A 16,659-nucleotide genomic window follows, 5' to 3' on the forward strand; every position below is an offset into this window, starting at 1 on the left:
TCTGTCTTGGCTGCAGCTCCTTCAAGCTTTATAAAACACACACAAAGAAAAACAAACTGGTGGTCTTTTTTTTGTGTGTTTTTGGGATTATTAGAATCATCATTCCTTTTATTTCACTCACAAATCAGAAATAAAGAATAAAATACAAGTATCAAACATAATAGTAGCAATAGGTGAAAATGGGACAACCCCAATAAGCTTCAAAAGCTTTTATGTAGGTTGCCCAGTCACTGCATTTATAAAATATAATTTCAGCCATGAATCCATAAATAATAAAATTTAGAGTCTCATTTTGATTCTGTTTCTGGATTTTTCTTCAGTTTCATTCGTTTGCAATTTGATCTTTAAACTTGTATGGAGGATTTTTCTAAACAATATGTGTGAAATGATTTTAGTATTTAAACCCTATTTAGATTTAATTGTGGGATTTTAAATCTATATGGTGCTCCAGGTGACAGAGGAAGGATGTCTCTGTTTTATTTCAACTTTTGAGCATCTCTCTTTTCCTTCCCTGAAACACTGAGGGCAAAAGTATGTCATCTCATTAACCTCCTCACTTCTCCCCATGAAAGCGTTACTATTGCAGCTGTCAAACCTGACAACAGGAATGACCAGTGGTGGAATGTATTACTGACTCAAGTACCGTAAGGAAGTGCAGCTATAAAGCGCTTTCACTTCACTTGATTATTTCCATTTCATGTCACTTTGTATTTTATTGTACTTTTTTCTCCACTATCTGACAGCTATATTTACATTAAGATACATACAAAGCACATGACAAGCATATAAAACATGAAGCGCTGTTAAAACCATATAAAATAGATACAATTCCAAAAGCTAATTATACAAAAATGCATGACTTATAATACAATATATTATTTCATGCTTAAGTAACATTTTCATTTATACTTTCACAGTGTATTGTTAAGATTATGTAACTTGGTGGAAAGTAACTAAGTGTATTTACCCAAGTACTGGACTGAAGTTGAATATTGAAGTTCTGAGTGTTTCATTTTCCTGCCCTAAAAGAAGTAGTACTGCTCAGAGGGCGTATTCTAACCTCTTTTATTGTAAACACAGTGATGGTTGAAGTTTTTTTTAAGCAACCATCATCACCACCCGCTCCCTGAAAGAAACCACATTCAGCAGCAGAGAAAACTTAATACTGAGTAGTGTATGAGATTACTTCATTATCTCCCAGTGCACAAGGTCATCAAAGTTTGTGGGAGTCTTTTATGAGTCATTATCACCCTTGATTAGAACTTATTTAATTTTCTTTACATATAGTATATATGTATTTTACTTGAATAATATATCATAAAAAGATTCAATATAAAATTTGTATAAACTAGAAAGTTAATAGGGGACATTCAGAGCAAATATCAAGTGGTATGTCTTTGATGATCTTGCATGTATCTGTGCACTTACTAATTAAACTTAGCACTCACAGATCAACTGCCCTGATTACCTCTAGTTACAAGCTCCACAATCTGTGGTGAAACACGAGTACGTAGGGGTGACCAGTGTCAGGGAAACACGATCAGGTCTGTAGCCTGGGATGATTCGAATACTTTCCACTGTCATGTTAGGGTTTGCCCTCCCCATTTTAGAGCCGTAGCTGCAAGCGTAAGGGTAGACAGCAGTCGAGGGAGAAAAAAGTTACAATAAAAAAGAAATTCAAGCGGAGAGGAGATGAGTTTATTGTAGCGAATCTGACAGCTCACTTAGTTGTGCCTAAATTGACACATTGATTATGTCTGACAAACAGAGCAGCCAGGCATCCCAGAGGAAACCATCGACCAACAAGAACATCAAGAAGCTCCGCACAATTAGCATGGTGTGCGGCCTGACGAGCAGCTGGCAGCAGTGGGTGACGGCGAACAAGACAAAGCAGGCCAGCGAACCAACTGGCTGGGCCCCATCTTCACTGGGAAGACTAACAGAGGAACCCAAGAAGACATGGGTCCCCAAGAAACCTCCTACCTCTAAAACCCAGCCTACAGAAATTCCTCAAAATAATGCAACTACTTCTGGAGAAGCTCAAAAGACATCAACTCCTCACAGGAAGGTGCAGGAGGTTATGACCTCGGCTGAGCCACCAGTGGAGTCTCGTATCAAGACGAAGCAGGTGGTGAAGACGGTGACCAGCGGGGTTCAGGAGAAAAGTGCAGGCATCGAGCTCCTGACCGAGAAGATCAAGGGTGAGGCTCTGCCATCAGGAGAGGAGATTGACAGGCTGCTGAAGAAGAAAAGCTCACCCACGCGCCGCAGGAAGTGCTCCAACATGGTTTCATCACTGACCAAAAGCTGGAAGCAGGTGGAGAATGAGCAGAAGTTCGGGGAAGAAGGAGGAGGACCAGAAGAGGCAGACACCAGTAGTACAGATAAGGAGGAGAGTGGACATCCTGAGACAGAGGAGGAGAGACTGGACATAATGGACACTGAAACACAAACTGAAAACTTTTTAGAAGAAACAGAGCAAAAAGACTGTGAAGGAGACTCCGAATCAGCAGTGAAGATTAAAAGACCTGCAGTCCCAACGTGAGTATCAGTGAGCTTTAGTTTGTATTTTTAGTAAAGAGAGAAGTTTTTTTCTGAACCAAATAATATAACATTTTCTTCCATCTGGTAAATTCTTAAAGGTCAGAACTCATTATACAGTTTCATGATACCTTTTAAATGAACATGTTCAGCTCTTGGAAATGAAGCCACTTGTTGGAAACAAGTAAAATTACTGTTTAGAGATCAGTGTGGCACTCCACTTTGCCACATTATGATGGATGTCTGCCACCTTTCCACGATCCCAGCGAGACACAGCAGCTATAGCTGTGAGAATGCTATCACAGTCCTCACAAAGGCTGTGTCTGAAATCACCACCTATTTACTGTATAGTGCGCTCTATCCCCTATATAGTGCCCTCAAAAAATTCTGCTAGAAGTCACACAAGGCAATAAGTTGCCATTTATAGCTCCAAAATTACAGTTGTGTGACTCTACAGCTGTCAGTGATGACACTTTGTCCAAAATCTCAACTTACTGCTTACTGCTAAAGTACACTAAAAAAGTACCTCCCTTACTCATGTTAACGTTAGCAAGTATGATATTCCTGCTGTTTGCCTTCTCCTCAACACCTGGAAAATACTAATACTAGAGAGTAAAGTACTATTTATCAGCCACAAAGGATCATAAAAATAAACTCTGCACATCTGATTTTATTTTCTTTGAAACATAATGCATAATGACATGATGCGTTTTCAGCACGTCTATCAGCTGTCACTAAGTCCCACACTGAAACACTAAATGGCATTAACATGATCGCCAAAGCGCTGAGCACAGAGCCCTTTGCAATATGTTACACAGCCACAAATAGGCACAAAGTTCGATGTCAGGACAACATCTAATATTAACATCAACTTGACACAGAACACTGATGACAGCTGACATTGATATTTTCTTGGTTTTAAGTTGTATTGTTAAGTAACCAAAATCCAACATCTTCCAAACATCTAATGAGTCGTTAGAGTCCAATGTCTTTCTGACATTACAATGACAACCGGTACCAGCTGGTTCCTCTCCATTTTTGGTGCAAAACTCGCTTACTGTTGCATATTGCAACTGTTGGAACTTCCCTTACTCCCTGTAGGCTCAAGAGATTGAGTGTATTGTACATTTATATTTATTTGTAAAGTAATCCGACATCCCTTCCAGGTACAAAAAGGAAGCTGAAGATGCCAACAAGATCAATGCTCTCTCCAAGAAATACAGTGCTGTGGGAAATCTCAAAAGTCGCTGGCAGAACTGGGCATCAGAGCACACCGTCAACCAGAGACTAAACCCCTTCAGTGAATACTTTGACTATGATTACTCCATGTCTCTCCGCCTCCAGAAGGGTCAGGAAGGTTACGGACGCCCCAAGGAAGGTACTAAAACAGCGGAGAGAGCCAAACGTGCCGAGCAACACATCCACCGTGAGATCGCTGACATGTGTTACGTGATCAGGACTATGGCTGATCCGGACCCAGACGGAAAGACCCGCATCACGTTCGGACAGCTGTTTGACAGATACGTCCGGATCTCTGATAAGGTGGTGGGGATTCTGATGAGAGCCAGGAAACATGGGAAGGTTGCGTTCGAAGGGGAGATGCTGTGGCAGGGCCAGGATGATGGAGTGATCATTACTCTGCTGGTGTGATATTAACACCTGGGTCAATGTTGTACTGGAAATCCTCTTAACACTTAATTGGCTGGCACAGTGGAACTTGTGAAATAACCTCAGGCATTATCAGACAGCTAAGAGGAGGATTAAAAATACAATTTGGCCTGGATCTGTTCAGCGGACACTTGCAGAACAATAACATGGGGATACAGAGACTACAAAGTTTAGTGGATAAGTTGATGTGGATTATGCAAAGAATTTTTTACTGCTATTTTTGTAGATACTTGAAAACTCTTCCTGTCAGTGTTGTGGATGTGTGAGTTGTAGCTGTCATGCACATATTTTGGGAAATCTCCAAAGACTTTGAAGTTCTAATTCACAAGCTCTGGAAGCTCCAGAGAGATAACATCCTAGCTTTTGGCTTCTTATGCTTCCATTCATACATGCCTCTTTTGCACTTTCTTTATGGCTTATGTTAATGAGATATTTAAGGATGTGTTAATATAACACATAACAAGCAGCTTTGCAGTATACTGTAGCACAGTAATTCAAACAGGCATTGGGTTTCATTGCCTGAATTCCTGCAGCTCAGCATTCATTACACTGTACCAGGCACAATGCAGGGGAACAGAGCAGACCACAGCACTTTTACATCTCATGGCCTGTTATACTGAGGTTCTTATAATTAATGTAAAGGATGATTGTGACTGTCTTTGGATAAGGAAAAACTTGCCTTTTCTCTGTCAGTTATTGAATTTTTGAGGAATGTATCGGGGTTTGTAAAATCATACATACAGAACACCCCTAATGTTGGGAGTTACTGTTAGTATTAAACTGGAGACAAATTGAAGATGATATTTGTTTTCTATTTTGAAACCGTTTCAGTAAAAGGCATGTCATATTAAGGCATACTGTACTTTTTAGGTATTCACTAGCATTAATTAACTTGCATTAAAGAGTCTAATCATAGGCTATAGTGAAAACTAGCTGTGATCACGACATTCACATATAGCAAACAGTTGCTTATTTACGCATCCAGCAGTTACAGAACAGGAATATATATATATATATATATATATATATATATACATTGCTCAAACAAATTAAGGGAACACGTAAATCACACATCAGATCTTTGAGTGAAACCAAAATCATCAACCCATTGAGGGCTGGATTCACCATCACACTGAAAATCAAAGTAGAAAATTTAAATCACAGGCTGATCCAACTTGTGTGAATTTCATCATGGCAACTCATAATGTGACTCAGTAGTGTGTATGGCCCCTGCGTGCCTGTATGCACTCCCGAAAATGTCTGGGCATGCTCTTGATGAATCGGCGGATGGCGTCCTGGGGAATTTCCTCCCAGACCTGGATCAGAGGATCAGTGAGCTCCTGGACAGTCTATGGCATCAATGCCTTCATCATCCAGGAACTGCCTACACACTCTGGCTTGAGAATCGCTCTGAGGATTTCGTCCTGGTACCTAACAGCAGTCAGGGTACTGTTGGCTATGACATGGATATCCTTGGACCCTCCAAGGATATGCCTCCCCAGACAATCACTGACCCACCGCTAAACCGGTCATGCTGGATGATGTTACAGGCAGGATAACGCTCACCACGGCGTCTCCAGACTCCTTCACGCCTGTCACGCGCTCAGTGTGAACCTGCTCTCATCTGTAAAGAGAACAGGTTGCCAATGACAGACCTGCCAATTCTGGTGTTCTTGACCTGCACAGTGCTGGGCTGCGAGCACAGGTCCCACTAGAGGACGTCGGGCCTTCATGCCACCCTCATGGAGCCTGTTTCTGACAGTTTGGTCAGAAATATGCACACCAGTAGCCTGCTGGGGGTCATTTTGTAGGGCTCTGGCAGTGCTCCTTCTATTCCTCCTCGTACAAAGGAGCAGGTACCGGTCCTGCTGCTGGGTCGATGCCCTTCTACGGCCCTGTCCAGCTCTCCTCATGTAACGGCCGGTATCCTGTTGTCTCCTCCATGCTCTTGAGACTGTGCTGGGAGACACAGGAAACCTTGTTGCGACTGCACGTATGGATGTGCCATCTTTGAGGAGCTTGACTACATATCCAACCTGATTGGGCTGCAGGTACCGCCTCATGCTACCAGTAGTGACAAGGACACTATCCAAACACAAAACAAGAGAAAAATCAGTCAGGAAGGAGAAGGAGAGAGCAAATGTCTGTCGCCACCACATGCAAAACCATTTCCTTTTTAGCGGTTGTCTTGCTTTTGCCTCTGCATTGCACCTGTTGTCACTTTTATTTGAACCAAAGCAGGTAAAATTGATTCACAATCACTTGTGCTTCGTAAATGGACAGATTGATATCCCGGATGTTTAACTGACTTGGTGTTATACTGTGATGATTAAGTGTTCCCTTAATTTTTTTATACCATGCTCATATGTGCACCATGAATGACAGGCATACAGAGAGGGCCCGTAAAGAAACACACAGGGCCAGTAAATGGACTTTATTTTCTTTATAAAACAAAAAGAAAACTCATCAATTTAAAAAAGCTTTATGTGTTCCTGGATAAGCGGGCCAAGCGTGGATTATCTACCAGGCCGATATTGGGCCGGTGCCTAGGGGCCTCTGACCTTTAGAAGGCCTCCAAACCCCCAACAACTGTGCCTCATCTTGACATTTTTTTTTCTTTCAATCAGATTTGATCAATTCTGAGTGTTTTTGTTGAAATACAAACAAATGAATACAGAGTTACTTTATTTGCAAATAAGAATTTAGCTGACCAGCTGGGTGAGAAACTGTGCTTCTTAAAACATCATGGAAAACAAAGGTTGGAGCAGTGGAGCAGCAAAGAGAGAGATGAAAGAAAGAAAATGATATCAGAGAGACTGAAATTCAGAAAAACAGATATACATCTACCTCCACTTTTTTCAAAAGTCGGCTTGCTAGCATTAGCAAAGAGCCTAGAGGGGACGATGCTATTTTTGGACGCTGTTGCTGAAAAACATTGTATGTCAACCTACACAGTGTGTGTGTGTGTGTGTGTGTGTGTGTGTGTGTGTGTGTGTGTGTGTGTGAGTGAGTTAGTGATTGATGGAGGAATCTGAATTTAATAATACTCAACAACAACACAACCCAACATTGTCAATGGTCATGGAAAATCGTATCACATGATAGTGTAGTTACTGTATGTTTATTTTATTATTACAGATAGATGGTTAGAGAGTTTTGATGAATTCCAGCCTCAAGAACTGGTTTCCAGGACGTTTCTTTACAGAAACATTGATCCGTGAAGTAAAAAGAGATGAGGTATGTGCAGATTAAATTTCTCATGAGGTGGTAGCGCCAGTCACACGTAATGTTATAAATAAAGGTCATGACATGAAAAGTAAAAAGGCTGTCACTTCCTGCAAGAATGCTGAGCACATGAATCAGTCTACGACAAGTGATGATGCATTTGTTTCCTTGTAGACAGATGTTTTGCAGGAATCGAATCTGATCAATGGAACGCTTCAGTATGACCCTCCCATTGACTGAACATCCATACCAAACTGAATAGTCTGCATGTTTCCAGTTTTCTTAAGGAGAGAGGTTAAGACAAGTCCCATCAAGGCTAAAGTAGCTTGGTGCTAGCTAAAGCAAAACTTGGGGTATTCAGTTTCTTATTTGTGAAGGAACATGTTATTTGTCAGTTTCACATGTTAGTTATCTACACAGGTTTATCATACACACAAACATACATACTCACAAAGCTTACACACAGTACAGTAAAATTTATTATATATATTTCAGTAAAAGTAGGATGACATAAACATACTGCTGATTGTTCACTGGGGTGTTGTATATCCAGCTGTAAACATCACTGCTAGCATCAGAAGACTGTTGACATGTTGACGCAGAAAAAAATTCCTGCCATACCATCAATAATAAAAGACCAAAAACACACCCACATCTTTCTGTCTGATTACCCGGCAGTTATTGCATCCGCTTATAGGAAGGACCGTTAAAGTTTTTTTTTTTTCCGGTTACTCGTACTATAAGTACAGTACTACCAGAGTGTTTTGCTACACATTGATGCTTTAGCTTCACTCTAATGCACACTTGAACTGTGAGTATTACTTTTTGATTTCCATTGATTTTACCAGTTGTTGAACCTAAGTCATCTCTTTTCCAAGATAATGATATAGGCAACCAAAAGTAGACAAAGTTAGAAACTGTTATTCTGAAATGCTGAATTTAGAACAAACAAAACCCTGATTATTAACATGCTTACATTTTCTGTCTGGTTTGCTTAAGGTTTATTCTTATCACAGAGGAAACTACAAATCAGACAGGTGAGAAGTCATTGTTTTTATCCTTCCAACAGTAGACAATAATCGCTCACAAATGAGATGCAGAGTTAAATAATCTTATCTTTTTTTCACAGAATGTTCTTTGTTGCCATCTTTGCTCTTCTTGTAGCCTCTGCTTTAACTGACGGTAAGTATCCATTTATTCATGTTTATTTCTTATCAGTCATTTGGGTGTTAAAATTCAACAAGCAACAGAGATACTGCATCAGTAAACATGATTTGGAAATAGTATAATTCTAAGGCAACTTGCCCTGTGCAGTATTTGTAATATTTATCAGATATTTGTAATTATGAGAATGAACATGTAGAACCAGTATGAATATTAGGAATGGGTCGACCAAAATCCATAGTATTTTACAATGTGTTATTCTTTTGTTTATAAAGTTTATTGGGGCATAAATATAGAGTAGGATAGCAGAGGAGTGTTTGCAACCTTAAACATTGTTCCTTTTAGGCATGCTCATACAATCAATGTATGTATCTTGTAAGTATGCTTAGAAGATTTCATTTAAAAATAAAGTATATCCTTGCTCCTGCTTTTTTTAAATTTTTTTTTTATGACACTGCTGTTTAAAAGTTTTACTCGTGTTAACTGATTCATGATATATTTGTATCTCTTCCTCTTCCAGCCCAGGCTCAGTACTATTCCTTCTCCACACCAGTGGGCTCAGGACGCGGCAACCCGTACACTATCACTGGAGAGGGAGGAATCACAGCTGTAAGAGTTTGGGAATCCTACTCTAACTACATAAGAGGGTGAATATCAAATACTTATATTTAATACAGTGACTTGCTTCACTCGATGATGATCTGTAAATGCATCTACTGTTTTTTTCTTAATGCAACATTATGAGCAGCAATTATCGGAAATGCCCTCTTACATTGAATTTGTCTATTTTCCCCTTCATTCATCAGGTTCCAATTCCGCTACGGCTTCTTGTGGTCTCCTGTTGTTGGCTACAAATACGGCCAGCCCCAAGAGATGGAGCTGTTTGAAGGCGAGGCCATCATCCAGGTTTCTGGAAAATACGCTCACTACCTGCAGTCAGTGGTGTTCACCACTAACAGGGGTCGCACGCTGAGTGCAGGCCAGCCCTCAGGCCACTCCTTCAACATGTACCCCACCCACAGCCAAGCCGAGCTGCGCTTCATCAGTGGCCGGGTCCATGGAGCCATCACCTCCATCGGAGCACACTGGGCCATTGTAGCTCCAGCTGTGAACAGCACTGCTGGACACTGAGGAGGAGAACAAATAGGAGTTTGTTGCCAACATTTGGCCATTAATGAGAGAGCAAAGCTTTCAAAATTTCTAAACATAAAAATCTAATTTAATCAAATGTACAACAGTGTATACTCTGTAGTAGTATTTTCATACATAAGTCTCTGAAATGATAATGTACAACCATACACATAGTTAATCATTCCTGATATTGCCTTGTGTTTTTTCTTTGTTCTTCTGTTGGAAAATTGTCATTTTAATTTATAATGTGTCTTTATCTTATGTCTTTATCAGGCCAGTGCATTGTATGAAACATACAAACTATTAAATAAAGGAATAATGTACAAGATAGTAATGTATCTTTATACAGTAATAAAAAGCTGAAGGTGACATTTTGCTCCCTGTTTTTGTTGAAGATCTGTGGTCTCTGAACTGGAGCTAAAACTTCTTTAAAAAGTGAATTTAATTAAAGTAGTTGGGAGACATTCACTTTCTATATGAATGTATTTTCTTCAGTGGAGACGAAATAATAGGTGGATGTCCTGGCCTCTTGAAACTGTCGTAATTTGACTAAAAGTCTATAGGCTTCGGTTTACACAGTAGCAACATTATATTTAGCTAGCTGTCATACAAAGAATGTAACACTCTCTTAAAGCACAGGCTGCACTGCAGGAACACAACCATTAAATGTCAGGTGATGGTGTTTTGTGTCAAACAGTTATTGTTCAGGGATGTTTTTTGTTGCTGTTACCTTCCATTTTTGGCTGAAACAGCCAAAAAGTACAGAAGGTAACAGGCCTTAAGGCAGGCTTTTATTAGAGACAAGCCTTTACTTCTAATTCCCTCTGTTTGATATCTATAATTGGTCATACCAGTACTTCAGTATAATGTCTTGTTTTGATTCTCACGGTGCCCCCGATGGCCAGTCCGACGATGGAACAGTTTATATGCCAACAATAAAATCAGAAATGGACTTTCATTGTCAGTTCTCGTGCTTGTCTGACAAGCTTGTCCGTGCTGTTGCTTTTCAGATTATTTTCTATTAAATTGAAGTTGATAAATAATGCGTGCCACCTGGCCAAGTGGCGTTATCCATTGTACTGAAGGGGGGATTTAATTCTGGCATGTTAAATTATTATTATTACCGTTTGTTGTGTATGATTGAATACCCCAAGTGTCCACATGCAGAATGGATGAGTCACATGGTCGGACAGGGAAACAAGTTCTGCCCTGGACTTATCTGGTTGCAGCCATGTATGAGGTTTATGCTTCTTACTTGAGTTGTGGCTGTTAGTATGGAGACATTTAGCAGAAAAGATGTGAAAAATGTATTGCTTCAAAACTTCAGTTGCCCCAAGCTTGCATTTCCTCCATCACCTCGTCACGATCAACTGATCATGCCACATTTTTTCCGATCACTCAAACACACTTTGAAGTTTACAGTCAGATAAGAGGGAAGCACAATGTTTATTCATGTATTTCTTTGAATCCATGTCAACCAGGAAGTAGATCTGTGTCTGCTTGCAGTGCAGACAATTAAGCATGTGCTCAGGAATGCCTCAGAAACTGATATAAAAGCAATGGTTTCTGCACAGGTAGACACAGAACGCTGAGAGGAGGTGAAGCTGCACACACAGATGTTGAAGCCCAGACAACATTACGGCACATTTAGAAACCTGATCTGTAAGTATGTGTTTATTTTGATCCTCAGACTTCAAACTGTGAATGTATTACATTCTGATTTTTTTCATTTCATCGTCACCAGGTATCTCTTGATCATCTTGCAAGGAATAAATTAAACAGGTAAAAATTCAGATCCACCCTGTGTTCAATATAAACTCAATAATTGCTGGGTAAAAATCATTCCTGGTTCAATAATTCTGCCTCATTATCAATTTGTTTGACAGAATGTACCACGTTGTCCTCTTCGCTCTGCTCACAGCTTGTGTGTTAGCTGATGGTAAGTTTCATTTATCACATTAATCACAGTTTAATAGTCTGTTGACATGTAATATGCTCATAAAAAATAGCTTATGCTTGTTTAACAGTTCAGTTTAAGGCACGTAGTATTTTGCAGATAATCAGATATGTTTGAAAACACTTTACTGAGCAAACACTACACATAATAATTTACTGTAATTAAATTTGATTTATACATATTTGTACCAGACAAACAAAATTAAACATAAGATCAAATAAAATGAAATAAAAGAGAATTTTCTGTCAGTTAATGTTTGCATCTCTTTGTCTTTGCAGTCCAACCTCAGTACTACTCCTTCTCCCCAGCCGTGGGGTCAGGGAGTGGCACCTCTTACAGTCTGACTGGAGAGGGCCGTATCACGGCTGTCCGAGTTTGGGAGGCATACAACAACTACATCTATGGGTGAATATTAAATATTTTTCATCTGGTTTTGCAGTTTCTGGATAATGATAACAAATAAAGTAATAAAGTAAATGTATAGTATTTTTTGTTGTAGGGTAAATGATATGCGAAAGGACAAGGCTGGTGTTATTCTATATTTCCTTATTGTCAATAAATCTCATTAAGAGGCCGAAATCAACAATATGTATGTCGATGATATACTGATATGCTGTAAAGTTCACCTGCAGTTTTTTTGTTAACAAGGGCCATATGAATTAAAGTAGTATGGATACATTACTTCTCCATTGTGATACATTTGTCTATTTTTGCTTCTTCAGCTTCCAGTTCCGCTACGGCTTCATCTGGTCTTCTTTTGTTGGCTACCAGTTTGGCAATCCTCTGGTGATGGAGTTGTATGACGACGAAGCCATCATCCAGATTTCTGGAAAATACGCTCACTACCTGCAGTCAGTGGTGTTCACCACTAACAGGGGTCGCACGCTGCGTGCAGGCCAGCCTTCAGGCCACTCCTTCAACATGTACCCCACCCACAGCCAAGCTGAGCTGCGCTTCATCAGCGGCCGGGTCCATGGAGCCATCACCTCCATCGGAGCTCACTGGGGTGTCGTAGATCCAGCTGTAAACGGCACTGCTGGACACTGAGGAGGAGAGCAGGAGTTAGGAGTTAGTCGCCAACATTTGGCCATTAATTAAAGAATGAAGTTATTGTCCTTCCAAACACATAATTAGTCATTTCTAATATAACATTTTTTTTTCTACTACTTCTGTTTGTGAATTGTCATTTTAGTGTTTTTAGTGGAGTAATATTTCATTAACTTATGTCCTTATCAGGTCAGTAAACTGTAATTAACTGTTATTAACATTTCCATTGTGACAGACATATAAATCATTAAATAAAGTAAAATTAAATGTCTATCGTCTCTTGTTGATTTATTGTGTGTTAGCAAAACGTTCTGTGGGCTTTGAACTTTGAATATCCCTCTTTCTCAGATTTCTAAAACACTTACATCTAAAAAAGTTACTACAGGGTAATTTTCCAGAAGTATTTTTTACTTATCTTCCTGTGACCCAGTTATTATGCGTATAGATACTGATAAACACAGAAATCGCAGTCTGTATAGGTTGAGAGGATTTATTTAAAACACACATTTCAGCAACCACAAAGTACCAGAGTGCATTCTGTTGTTGTAGCCTACATCAGCTGACCTTATTCTTGCTTTCATGATTTATTTTGTGTCTTTTAAAAGAACAACCAAGAAAATAAAATACCTCCACATGTGTATTTTATCTTTACATTTGTGCACATTATTCACTTTTACATATTTAATATATATAAGATATGTTGAATAAAAATAAAAAATCAAAACATCATCATTGTGCATTTGTTTTTTATTTTGTAAACATCTTCTTGGATTCAACCAGGAAACACAAACTATAATTACTGCTGGTATTTCTGAGAGGCGTCACCAGGCATTCTCCAGGCATTAATGCAATAGTGTGACATTTTGGGAAATACTGCTTTTTTTTTTTTTTTTTTCTTTTTTGCCATGGGTTAAATGAGAAAATTAATACCACCTTCATACCTGTCCATTAAATAGGAAGCTGGCTTCAAGATTAGTTTGGCTTTGCAATAAGACTTGAGGCACGGGGAAACAAAAACAAGTTTTGATTTCATGGGGAGTTATTTGCAGGTGTTGAATATCTGTGGTTAGTATTTCTTGGCATGGTTGATGGTGTGCTGACTTATTTCCTTTGAACAGAGCGACACTAGGAATTTCCCACTGCGTCCATTCTGTATGACAAGCTAAACTAACTGTGTCACGGCCCTAACTCTAACCCTAACTTAGACCGTAATGGTGAGGTTCTATTATTTAGTTTTTGCCAAGAAGGCTGCCAATAAAAACTCTTTAAAAAAAAGATTTGATTATGATTATTCTGATCAATATGTCAAGTTGTAAGAGTAATGCTTTGATTTTAGTGTAGGGAGCTGTCAGTGTGACAATCTGAGGTCACAGAGGTCATTGCCTGAAGAAAGTAAAACGTTTTCTCCTTTCCATCGTTGCACTAAATGTAGCTATCATCTGGGACTCCATTATTATAGTCGTCATTTATTTGTCAGGCTTGTCTTAAGTCTTTCCTGAATGAGCCCTCCATGTTGGCATTTGATAATTATGTTCATGCCAATTTCCTGGAGTTCCACATTGTTGTGTTGGACAAATTGCTCAATAAGGTTTTAAAATAGCCAAAGAAGATCATTAATTGCAGAGATGTGAGTGTGTTTCACTGCCCTCCTCGACACAGTAGGCGCTATGATTACACTTTTTCACAAGAAATGTTCTTGTTGCAATTTCTTTTCAGTTTCTGTCCTTTGTTTTTAATTATTATTTTTTGCATACCAATCTAAGAACTCACGAGTCACCCAATTTCCTTCTTCATCCATTATGACAGGCAGGAAGACGAAGCTCAACCACGCATGCACCAACTTACATATTCACATTAACTGTAACTTACACGGAAAACTCAAACATGCTGAACATACTTTAAAACAAAAGAGGAATTCAGGAAGAAGTTAGAAAAACACTCCAACGTACCGGCAGCCGCACCTGTGTGTGAGCTGGTGCGTGTTACGGTTCGCTCCATACACAAAAAATAGGCTGAAAAAGACGGACAGACTTCCTCGTACTGTTACATAAATATTAGTGACAACACAAGAATGAGGCAGACTGTAACAGATGGACAGACAGTGGGTCGAGCATAACAATTGGTTTTGTTTATCTGCTTCCTACTTGCAATACCTGTAACACTGGTCTCACTGTGGAGATACCACAGCCTTACACTTTCACTTAAACTTACTCACTTTAATGACTACATGACCTCAGTTGGTGGATTTTATTTATGTCTCATACTGTCTCTACCCTCAGTCTCCAACATTATTCAAAGACAGATATCACACAATAAAGAAGAAATGTTGCACGCTCCATTAACACATTGAATAAGTAATAACACACTGCACAATCTACTGCTCTTCTCCTTTCTTTGGACAGCAGGGTGTGTCATGTTGAAATTGTTCTATTTCATTTGTGCACCGAAGAGGATTTACAAGGATTTACTGTAGCTGTCACGTCATAGATAATTACGGTGTGCACACTTAGACACCGTCACTGTAAAAATAAGCTACTGTTTTACTGCCTTTGCCAGCTGAGTGCGAAAAGAACATCCACGAAGCTGAATCTATGGATGTAGAGGATAATTCAGACGCACAAAGTGATGATTATGTTACATAACACTTAGCCGTAGCCTCATTGCGCTCGGCCTCAGCAAAACAGGATAGAAGAATAAACAAAACCTTAAACTCACTGCCTATATGCTATGTACATGGTATAGACATTGATTTATAGGATTATTGGCAGATTACCTCTAGCTATTATCTAGTCAGTTTTCCTGAGGTCACCTGATGGTGGTTTTGTAACTGTGCCCAGATTATGATCCTGATCTGGTGAAAATGCTTATAGTTAGTTTGGACCTGTTCCATTCAGCAAACTGCATGATGACCTGTTTTATGTTCCTGGTGAACACCACTGTCTGCAAGTAGTTCCTGGTTCCTGTATGCATTTTAAGTACACTGAGTTTTCTGGGAAATACACTTATTTGCTTTGTTGCAAAGCATTAGTTGCGAGGAGGAAGCTGGAGCCGTGAGACAGTTAGCCTAGCCTAACTTAAAGGCTTGCGGTTGTATTCCTCCGCCACTCAGACTAGTTTCAGGTTATATCCCTATTTATCCAGACTCATATAAAATATGAACCGCTTGTGTGAAATTTTGTCATAATTGCTGTGTGAAGTCTTCAGTTATGGCTAAAAAGTGTTTTGAGCGGTCACACTGACTTTGACCTTTGACCACCAAAATCTAATCAGTTCATCCTTGAGTCCCAGGGGAAATTTTTTGCCAAATGTGAAGGGATTCGCTTTAAGATTTCCAGAGATATTGTGTTCTCAAGGCCAAGACCATGTTTTATGAGGTCATCATGACCTTAACCTTTGACCACCAAAATCTAATCAATTCATCCTTGAGTCCAAGTGAATTTTTTGCTAAATTTGGATAAGTTCTCTCAAGGCTTTACTGAGATATCGTGTTCTCAAGAATGGGATGGATGGACAACCTGAAAACAAATATAACTAAATATAACCTAATGAGGGTGCTTTTGTTTACCTTGGACCACTTGTAGGGAAGAAACTAGTTGATGACCAGATCTATCACAATTGTGTCCATGTGCAAAAGTGAACTGAAAACTTTTCTATTCTCTCAGGCTCAGGGTTATTAACTGTGGGTGTGTGTATCTGTGTGTGGTTTTGTTGCATTGCCTTGTAATACAAAAGAAAATACAGCGTACCTTTGCTTCCTACTTGTTGCTGCAGGCTATGTATTTAATCTGCAGCATTTTTGAGTTTAACTGTAGCCTAATTGAATGTGCTCATGCCGTGCATTACCCTACCTATGAGAATATTTGTGGGCTTTATTATAGTGATTTCAGCACGTAAATGCACCACGCACAAACAGGGAGAGCGTGGAG

The 16,659-nt window shown here is 39.4% G+C and overlaps 3 protein-coding genes across 3 annotated transcripts; all 3 read left to right on the forward strand.

Moving 5' to 3' along the window:
- The first annotated feature begins 1,623 nt into the window (after positions 1–1,623).
- Positions 1,624–8,082, forward strand: abrab (actin binding Rho activating protein b). The gene is made up of 2 exons (XM_023429028.2): positions 1,624–2,541; positions 3,708–8,082. The coding sequence occupies exons 1-2, from the start codon at positions 1,754–1,756 to the stop codon at positions 4,189–4,191; spliced, it is 1,272 nt and encodes a 423-aa protein (XP_023284796.1). The 5' UTR covers positions 1,624–1,753; the 3' UTR covers positions 4,192–8,082.
- A 123-nt stretch (positions 8,083–8,205) lies between these two features.
- On the forward strand, positions 8,206–10,098 carry LOC111671811 (zymogen granule membrane protein 16-like). The gene is made up of 5 exons (XM_087180070.1): positions 8,206–8,245; positions 8,435–8,471; positions 8,564–8,616; positions 9,119–9,245; positions 9,405–10,098. Exons 3-5 carry the CDS (start codon positions 8,565–8,567, stop codon positions 9,727–9,729), a joined length of 504 nt encoding a protein of 167 aa, XP_087036196.1. The 5' UTR covers positions 8,206–8,245; positions 8,435–8,471; position 8,564; the 3' UTR covers positions 9,730–10,098.
- Positions 10,099–11,291: 1,193 nt separating this feature from the next.
- On the forward strand, positions 11,292–13,004 carry LOC111671852 (zymogen granule membrane protein 16-like). The gene is made up of 5 exons (XM_023429075.2): positions 11,292–11,391; positions 11,474–11,511; positions 11,616–11,668; positions 11,965–12,091; positions 12,409–13,004. The coding sequence occupies exons 3-5, from the start codon at positions 11,617–11,619 to the stop codon at positions 12,731–12,733; spliced, it is 504 nt and encodes a 167-aa protein (XP_023284843.1). The 5' UTR covers positions 11,292–11,391; positions 11,474–11,511; position 11,616; the 3' UTR covers positions 12,734–13,004.
- The last annotated feature ends 3,655 nt before the right edge of the window (positions 13,005–16,659 follow it).

Source organism: Seriola lalandi, unplaced genomic scaffold (assembly GCF_002814215.2).
Source record: "Seriola lalandi dorsalis isolate HSWRI2012SDOR001 ecotype SW California unplaced genomic scaffold, Sedor1 jcf7180002054887, whole genome shotgun sequence".
Lineage (NCBI taxonomy): Eukaryota > Metazoa > Chordata > Actinopteri > Carangiformes > Carangidae > Seriola > Seriola lalandi.